Source organism: Grampus griseus (genome assembly GCF_964374135.1).
Source record: "Grampus griseus genome assembly, chromosome: 3".
In the NCBI taxonomy this organism is placed as follows: Eukaryota; Metazoa; Chordata; class Mammalia; order Artiodactyla; family Delphinidae; genus Grampus; species Grampus griseus.
The window spans coordinates 151,379,972-151,390,151 of NC_139019.1; the positions used below are offsets into that span (position 1 = coordinate 151,379,972).

Below are 10,180 nucleotides of genomic sequence, written 5' to 3' on the forward strand. Positions count from 1 at the left end.
TCAGGTAAAGGGCTGAAATAAAAGTACACTCAGTTGTATCCAGTTTCCTCTTGTAAATCTCTCTTTTTAATTTGAGTGGACAGTCACTTGAGAATATCTGACTTGGGGCTAAGGAAATCTAAGCCTTCTTGGCCACACTGTATTCTCTTATGTCATTTACTAAAGACACCAGGTGGGCTGCTGAAAAAAGAGTGGGAAAAATCAATCCCTCACATCCAAAGGTCGGCTCTTGAAAATATGTGTGTTGTTGTAGTTATTTTGCTCTTCTGGCCTCAGAAGTTCTAATCTTAACCTTAGCCCCTCATGGAGAGAGACTTTGTAAACCAATTCCCACATTACTCATTATGTGACCGTTGAAAAAGAGCAACCCAGCTCTTTTCCTGTGCTTTCAACCAGTTATTTTCTTCAAAAATCTGTTTGGATTGTGATACCTTAATCTTGCCTGGCAAGGGACTTATGGGAAGGTTCTTATTGTTTGAAAGTTTGGTGCCAGTATCTGCAAAGAAAGAAGAAAGATGTGTTTATCAAACATCCCAATAGTGAAGGTGTGTGAAAGCAACTTTTGAAAAAGTTAATCTGTCAGAGTTTAGCCGTATTATTACATTTTATTTTATTCATTGAAAATAAATAATTATCAATGAATCCTTTCTAGATTTTCTAGTTTCCCAAAGTTCCCTGTATTCACATTCTAAGAGGAAAAATGGTATTTTAAGTCACTGCTCTCCACCTTATATTATTTATAATCACTCCTCGTGACTTCTTCCTTCCAAGAAACGTGATCCTGAGAAGTGTCCTTTGTTTGTCTTTGTGGAATAAGTGATGAGGATGCATCCTGGAGACCTGTGAGATGTTCAACTTGTGGCATAATGGAACTAGGATGGAGAGTTCTGGAAAGATCTGGAAAGGTGGCTGGTAGAGTGTGGCCAGACGTGGGAGAAGAGAGACATACAGAGAGAGGGAGAGGAAATTTTCAGAGGGAGAAAATGAAACAAATAATTAAATAAGTTTTGTTGTGTGGTGTGGGACGCAAGCCTTCCTCTCCCCCTTTCCTTCACAATGTCTTTGTTAAAGACTGTGTTTTTCATTAGTTTTACTGAGATAGGATTTGCCGTTTTGTTTGGATACTGAGAATGGACCCATGGGAACAGTTACATTTGGGTTATCTCTGACTATCTTTAATGAAGAACATAAATATTGGCCACACTATCTATGCACATGCTATCACCATGCCTTTTTTGTTCTCTGTTCATATATCTAAGTCCTCTTCTTTCTTTAAGGTCAATCTCAAATCTCATCTGAAATGTACATTTATTGATAGATTCAACCCATAATGAACTGTCCCTTCATTGTCCTCCTTAGGCTCTGATTATTTATAAAAACTCATTTTTGAACTTAGAAACTGTCCAATATGATATATTAGTTATTTCACCAGCATATGTTATATCCTCAACACAATTATACGCTTTTGTGGGGCTGGGATCATACATTCTGTAATTTTTCTCAGTACTTACACTTACTTTGATAAAAAGCGCATTCATTCATCTAAACATCATTTATTGGGTGTTAATTAAATATCTCAACTCAGTAAATATTGTTTCAATGAATGCATGCATGAATGAGGGAGTATGCAATAGGTAGCCTAATGTACCGCCCAATGTGAGAAAACCAAAAACATAAACACAAAAGCAAGCCAAAAAGTGGACCAGGACTTTCTGTAAAATATCCTGCTTTTTGTTGGATGATGCCGTGAAAATCAAGATGCTCCTGAACGGTCTTAATAGCTGACCAAGAATAGTAAACAATTGAAATTCTCTCAGGCTTCTTCAACCCTATCACTGGACACATTTATACCTCTCAGGAATGGTATTAAAAGAAGAGATTAATAAAGCTTTTATAGATGAGTTGATAAATCTCTAAATATTTAAGTCTTCCTTGCCTGCTAGGTTTTCTCTATTTTGGGTTTCCAAAAGATTTCAATAAACCACAGGATAATTAAAAATTAGACATTATCTTTCTTACCTTGACGTTTTTTGATGGTAAACACCTTTTTATTGTCTCCATAGTGCTGCCCGATTTCCACCAGTACAGTACTTAAGTGAATTTTGCTCTGGATGGTGGACTATATAAGATGTAAACGAATTGTTTGTATATGTTTTAGAATTCTTCAAAAGGGCCTGGCCATGGAAATGCATTGAATATTACTTAAATAACTAAAGTAACTTCCTCAGAATTATTATTCTATTCTGGTTAGGATACTATCTGCTCTGGTTTGTTAAAATTTCCCTTTAGAGTGGTTTTAATTTTGTTTCTGATAGGGTCCTAGGATTTATTGCCACGCCCATCCTGCATCTGTTTTTCTTTGAATTACTCTCCTTGCAGTTTCTGATTCATACAGGGCCTTACAGGTTAGTGACAACCTGGCCATCACAACGCTGGGAAGGACAGGCCTACTTTTCAGAGGTGTTGATGTTTTCCGTACCTGAAGGTTTTCAAGAGATACCAGTCTTCCTCACCACCTCCCTTGGCCCTCTTAATGGACTAAGCAGTTCCTCATGAAATTTCTGTAGGATATCTGTACCAACTTCTCAATATTATTCCATCCTGAGTCTAAATTCCTGGCCTCAAGGTAATGTTAGATTTCTAGCTCCAGCCCCTATTTACATAAGGCCTATACTAAGGAACGGAACCCACAGACATCAGTCCGCTCTTCTTTCTCTGGATTTAATTTCTCTGTTACTTTCTGAAACATGCAGGTGTTCCTTTCTTTCTTTTAATCTCAGCTATGTGCTTTTAACTTTTTCAAAATTGACCCAGAATTTACATGTGTCTCCAGTAAGAGTACATTAAATTGAGCTTAGTCTGCTATTCTACTGGCATATTTGAGATCCAGATAATTTGCTACTTAACTGGATTCAATGACCTGTATATTTCAAGCATCTAACACTCACCATGTTCCAAATTTCCCTCCTTATAGTTAGTAATTTTCTTGGGAATCTGGATGAGATTAAATGGAATAAAGTTAGTGAGTGGTCCAGGAATGCCTGAAAGTTTGTTTGTCAGAGTGGCCAGGGAAAGTTAAGCAAGGAAGAAAAGCAAATGAAAAACAGAATCCCATTATTATGGCTGAGTTTACTCCCAGGATTCCATGCAGAGCTCTCTGTAGAGCTGGGTTGGGTTATAACTTATGCCAGAGCTCTACGTGGGGCTGACACCATTTCATGCCAAGCTCTCAGTTCTGGGCTAACGTCATCTCTGGTCCACTCTGTGGAGTGGAAACTTCGGAGGAATGGCCAATGTGTTCCGCGGCGTAGGAAGAGGGAAATTGTGAATGTGACTTTCTAAATTGTGGAGGAACTAACCACTGTAAATATGCCTTGAACTATGTTGTTTAATTTGACCAGTCAGATCAATGACATTCCCCTTGAATGAAATGCTGCTACGTATATGAGCAGAAAAACAAAACTGGTGTAAGGAATAGATAGCTAGTGGAAAGCAGCCGCATAGCACAGGGCGATCCGCTCAGTGCTTTGTGACCACCTAGAGGGGTGGGATAGGGAGGGTGGGAGGGAGAGAGATGCAAGAGGGAAGAGATATGGGGACATATGTATAACTGATTTACTTTGTTATAAAGCAGAAACTAACACACCATTGTAAAGCAATTATACTCCAATAAAGATGTTAAAAAAAAAACTGGTATAAGGAGATGGAGAGACTGGGAGTCTTATTTTCCCACCAATTAACTTTGCCTCTGACCATGACCTTCCCTTTGAGTCTCCTAGACCTTGGGGATGATCACAACCCCTTGGGTTGGGTGACGGCAACCCCATCTTCACTAGAACCTCTATAGTTAACTTTTGATTTTTCCCACTCCGTCTATCCATCCCATGTATGCAGTCAGACATTTGATCTTGGACTTTTCCTGACAAAATGTGCTTGAATATAACCATTTCTTTTCACTCCCACTGCTACTATTGTCACTGCCTTAACTAGGGCTTTATCTTTAAGTTCTTTATATAAATATATAAATATCTATATATAAATATACAAATAAAATATAATATTAATTCTGATGATTTTAAAGTCTTTTCTTGAGAAAGACTTTTCCTGATAAAGATACACAATATCTTATATAAATATTTTTGTATTATCTGTTCTTAGAATTTTAGTCATATGATTCTACCTCTTGGTTTGTCTAGAACTTTTTGATTGAATGCTGGCTATTTTATTTGGCTTTTTTTGTTTTTCTCAGTGGAAACGTTGTTTTGCTTCCAAATATTTTATTCTACCTGGAAGTAGCAAATCTTCAAATTACAATTTTTTAAATGCTTTCAAATATCAATACTCTAGGTGTCACAAAATCTAGAAAAATGACATTTAAAAATTAACTACTGCCAGATGTGTCTCTATAAAACTTTTCCCCCACTCTTTTAGCTATATATTCTTTAACTGCCTCCTCATACGACAGTTTATGTATTTTCGAAATAAAATTTTAAGAAATAAACTTTGTAGTTTATAGACATAGATTTCTTGTAACATGGTTGATTAGAATTTGCTTCTAGTTATTAATAGTTTAGAAAAGTTTATTTCAGCTTCACAATTTATTATTGATAATGTCACATTAATTTTCATTGTTAACTTTGAGAAAACCTCTATGGATTACTTCCTCATAAATATTTACTATTATAAATGCATTACTGATTTCAGTACTGCTATAGGTTTGTGCATTACAGGAATTCTGATAAAATACTCATTCACACCATTCCATTACACACATTGTTGATGGGGTATATTCTTTTATTTATTTATTTATTTATTTTTGGCTGTGTTGGGTCTTCGTTGCTGTGCGCAGGCTTTCTCTACTTGCAGGGAGTGGGGGCTACTCTTTGTTGCGGTACACAGGCTTCTCATTGCCGTGGCTTCTCGTTGCAGAGCACGAGCGCTAGGCACGCAGGCTTCAGTAGTTGTGGCTCGCAGGCTCAGTAGTCGTGGCTCACGGGCTCTAGAGCGCAGGCTCCGTAGTTGTGGCACACCGGCTTAGTTGCTCCGTGGAATGTGGGATCTTCCCGGACCAGGGCTCGAACCCTTGTCCCCTGCATTGGCAGGTGGCTTCTTAACCACGGCGCCATCAGGGAAGCCCCTGGAGTATATTCTTGACAGAAGAAAATTTCCCGTTTTGACTAAGCATTGATGAAAACTGAATCTTTGACTTATCTTTCACATGCCTGATGATTGAAATAATTTTCCACAGAATAGCTTCTGGTTTTGTACTTTTCAGTTGGTTTTTTCTTCTTCAAACGCACATGCTTTGAGAGCTGTGAAGTGCAAGACATGGCTATATTGTAAGGTGGTTTTTGTCCTTATGCTTCTGTGTCTTGTGCTAGTTAAGTCAGTAGAGTAGTCAGTATGAGTACTGGAAGTTATTCCTGTAATGGGATAGTATATAGTCAATTACATATGGTGGTGTCTGAAAATCACATAATAGCCTCACTTAAAACATCTCCTTAGGGCTTCCCTGGTGGCGCAGTGGTTGAGAGTCCACCTGCCGATGCAGGGGACACGGGTTCGTGCCCCGGTCCGGGAAGATCCCACATGCCGCGGAGCGGCTAGGCCCGTGAGCCATGGCCGCTGAGCCTGTGCGTCCAGAGCCTGTGCTCCACAACGGGAGAGGCCACAACAGTGAGAGGTCCGCGTACCACAGAACAAAAGAAAATCTCCTTAGCCAGATTTCAAAAAAGCCTGTGGCCATTCCAATATGATCCAACATAGTGGAATATGATAGAAGGAAAATTGGCAAAGAAAGAGACGCTGGTCTTACCTGATGGAAGTGAAAATATCTCACTTTTGACAATTTTGCAAAAACCTATAATTCCATGAATTAATTTCTAGGGTTCTTCATAGGACCTAAAAAGGAACCCATAGAGTTGTGGAACAACAATAGAAGCTTCTGTGATGAGAAGCCCTGGCACCGCAACAAAGAGTAGCCCCCGCTCGCCGCAACTGGAGAAAGTCTGCACGCAGCATTGAAGACCCAACGCAGCCAAAATAAAAATAAATAAATAAAAATAAATAAATTTATTTTTAAAAAAGTAATACTCAGGTTTGAGGCATGAGAAATATGATGAGGAGAAATTAGCTAATCCTTTCAGAACTTTTAAAATATCAAACTCAGTCTCTAAGATTTTAGCATTATATACAACATCGGTTACTTATTAGTGGTTTGGGAAGGCCAATTTAAAATTTTCTGATCTTACTGTATTGAAATTCACGGCCCTAATGTTTTCCACATTGACTATATGAATGATGAAGTAAAGTCAATCATGTATTTCCTTTCCAACTGGGCAGAAAACAAAATTTTGAAAAGTGTTTGGACTACTGACTTTTGATTTCTTCTAAGGCAAGTGTATAGGTAATTTTTATTCCCTGATTAGGAGAAAAATGGTGGAAGAGGGCAGGGTTAAGAATTAAGATTTCAAGAGCGTGACAGTTAGACGACCAACCAGAGTTCCTAAGTTTCGGTGCCTGTAAGTGTCGCCGCCACTTAAGCCTGCCAAAGCAGTGGTACGGCTGCTGCCCTCATATTTGCTACCTCTAGAAACATTCTTGCCAGTAGTGGCGGCAGCGGGACTCAATTACCCCCTTTTCTCACTCTCTCCAGAAGCTCCAGATGGCGTCTTCTGTGGCCAACGTGGCCGACAGCACAGAACCAACGAAACGTATGCTTTCCTTCCAAGGGTTAGCTGAGTTGGCACATCGAGAATATCAGGCAGGAGATTTTGAGGCAGCTGAGAAACACTGCATGCAGCTGTGGAGACAAGAGCCAGACAATACTGGAGTACTTTTATTACTTTCATCTCTACACTTCCAGTGTCGAAGGCTGGACAGATCTGCCCACTTTAGTACTCTGGCAATTAAACAGAACCCTCTTCTGGCAGAAGCCTATTCGAATTCGGGGAATGTGTACAAGGAAAGAGGGCAGTTGCAGGAAGCAATTGAGCATTACCGGCATGCATTGCATCTCAAGCCAGATTTCATCGATGGTTATATTAACCTGGCAGCCGCTTTGGTAGCAGCAGGCGACATGGAAGGGGCAGTACAAGCTTACGTCTCTGCTCTTCAGTGCAATCCTGATTTGTACTGTGTTCGCAGTGACCTGGGGAACCTGCTCAAAGCCCTGGGTCGCTTGGAAGGAGCCAAGGCATGTTATTTGAAAGCAATGGAGACGCAACCGAACTTTGCAGTAGCTTGGAGTAATCTTGGCTGTGTTTTCAATGCACAAGGGGAGATTTGGCTTGCAATTCATCACTTTGAAAAGGCTGTCACCCTTGACCCCAGTTTTCTGGATGCTTATATCAATTTAGGAAATGTCTTGCAAGAGGCACGGATTTTTGACAGAGCTGTGGCAGCTTACCTTTGTGCCCTAAGCTTGAGCCCAAATCATGCTGTGGTACATGCCAACCTGGCTTGTGTATACTATGAGCAAGGCCTGATAGATCTGGCAATAGACACCTACAGGCGAGCTATTGAATTGCAACCACATTTCCCTGATGCTTACTGCTACCTAGCCAACGCTCTGGAAGAGAAGGGCAGTGTTGCCGAAGCAGAAGATTGTTATAATACAGCTCTGCGGCTGTGTCCCACCCATGCAGACTCTCTGAATAACCTAGCCAATATCAAAGGAGACCAGGGGAACATTGAAGAGGCAGTTCGCTTGTATTGTAAAGCATTAGAAGTCTTCCCAGAGTTTGCTGTTGCCCATTCAAATTTAGCAAGTGTATTGCAGCAGCAGGGAAAACTGCAGGAAGCTCTGATGCATTATAAGGAGGCTGTTCGAATCAGTCCTACCTTTGCTGATGCCTACTGTAACATGGGAAACACTCTAAAGGAGATGCAGGATGTTCAGGGAGCCTTGCAGTGTTATACTCGTGCCATTCAGATTAACCCTGCACTTGCGGATGCCCACAGCAATCTGGCTTCCATTCACAAGCATTCAGGGAATATTCCAGAAGCAATTGCTTCTTATCGCACTGCTCTGAAGCTTGAACCTGATTTTCCTGACGCTTATTGTGATTTGGCTCATTGCCTGCAGATTGTCTGTGATTGGACAGACTATGATGAGCGAATGAAGAAGTTGGTCAGCATTGTGGCTGACCAGCTGGAGAAGAATAGGTTGCCTTCTGTGCAGCCTCATCATAGTATGCTCTATCCTCTTTCTCATGGCTTCAGGAAGGCTATTGCTGAGAGCCACGGGAACCTCTGCTTGGATGAGATCAGTGTCCTTCATAAACCACCGTACGAACATCCAAAAGACTTGAAGCTCAGTGATGGTCGACTGCGTGTAGGATACGTGAGTTCTGACTTTGGGAATCATCCTACTTCTCATCTTATGCAGTCTATTCCAGGCATGCACAATCCTGATAAATTTGAGGTATTCTGTTATGCCCTGAGCCCAGATGATGGCACAAACTTCCGAGCGAAGGTGATGGCAGAAGCCCATCATTTCATTGATCTTTCTCAGATTCCATGCAATGGGAAAGCAGCTGATCGCATCCATCAAGATGGTATACACATCCTTGTAAATATGAATGGTTATACCAGGGGTGCTCGAAATGAACTCTTTGCTCTCAGGCCAGCTCCTATTCAGGCAATGTGGCTGGGCTACCCTGGGACCAGTGGCGTGCTTTTCATGGATTATATCATCACAGATCAGGAAACTTCACCTGCTGAAGTTGCTGAGCAGTATTCTGAGAAACTGGCTTATATGCCCCATACTTTCTTTATTGGTGATCATGCTAATATGTTCCCTCACCTGAAGAAGAAAGCAGTCATCGATTTTCAGTCCAATGGGCACATTTATGACAATCGGATTGTGCTGAATGGCATCGACCTCAAAGCATTTCTTGATAGTCTCCCAGATGTGCAGATTGTCAAGATGAAATGTCCTGATGGAGGAGACAATGCAGACAGCAGTAATACAGCTCTTAATATGCCTGTCATTCCTATGAATACTATTGCAGAGGCAGTTATTGAAATGATTAACAGAGGACAAATTCAGATAACAATTAATGGATTCAGTCTTAGCAATGGACTGGCAACTAGCCAGATCAACATTAAGGCTGCCACTGGAGAGGAGGTTCCCCGTACCATTATTGTAACCACACGTTCTCAGTACGGGTTACCGGAAGATGCCATTGTGTACTGTAACTTTAATCAGTTGTATAAAATTGACCCATCTACTTTGCAGATGTGGGCAAATATTCTGAAGCGTGTTCCCAATAGTGTACTGTGGCTGTTGCGTTTTCCAGCAGTAGGAGAACCTAATATTCAACAGTATGCACAAAACATGGGCCTTCCCCAGAACCGTATCATTTTTTCACCTGTTGCTCCTAAAGAGGAACATGTTCGGAGAGGCCAGCTGGCTGATGTCTGCTTGGACACTCCACTCTGTAATGGACACACCACAGGGATGGATGTCCTTTGGTCAGGGACACCCATGGTGACTATGCCAGGAGAGACTCTTGCTTCCCGAGTTGCAGCTTCCCAGCTCACTTGTTTAGGCTGTCTTGAGCTTATTGCTCAAAATAGACAAGAATATGAAGACATAGCTGTGAAACTGGGAACTGATCTAGAATACCTGAAGAAACTTCGTGGCAAAGTCTGGAAGCAGAGAACATCTAGCCCTCTGTTCAACACCAAACAATACACAGTGGACCTAGAGCGGCTCTATCTACAGATGTGGGAGCATTACGCAGCTGGCAACAAACCTGATCACATGATTAAGCCTGTTGAAGTCACTGAGTCGGCCTAAATAAGGACTGTGTGCACAGGAGAATTACCCTGTACCTGAGCCTCAACCTTCTGGGGGAAAGGGAACTACTTTTTCCTTATCTGTACAATACCATGCTGCAGATGGGTGACAGACAATGATAAGAAATAGCACAGCCAGACTTGCTTCCTGCATGATCATGATCATGATAGGGAGAGACACAAGAGATGGGAAACTGCTGTTCCACAAGGAGTCTCCATAGAATTTTGCAGCAGCCAGGTGTCTGGAAGGTCTGGAAGGTAAGTCTGGAAGGTCTGATCTCCCTTGGTCTTCCATGGGATGGATGGTTAGTGTGGAAGGGAGATAGAGATTGCCCAGCCGTTCTGTGATTATCATGGATTGATTGAGTCTTCTGGA

General features: G+C 41.3%; 1 protein-coding gene across 1 annotated transcript; it reads left to right on the forward strand.

The window, feature by feature from the left end:
• Window positions 1-6,664: 6,664 nt before the first annotated feature.
• LOC309819628 (UDP-N-acetylglucosamine--peptide N-acetylglucosaminyltransferase 110 kDa subunit-like) lies at window positions 6,665-9,805 on the forward strand (the record flags this gene model as incomplete). Its single annotated transcript, XM_082649979.1, has 1 exon — window positions 6,665-9,805. One exon carries the CDS (start codon window positions 6,665-6,667, stop codon window positions 9,803-9,805), a length of 3,141 nt encoding a protein of 1,046 aa, XP_082506105.1.
• Between the last annotated feature and the right edge of the window lie 375 nt (window positions 9,806-10,180).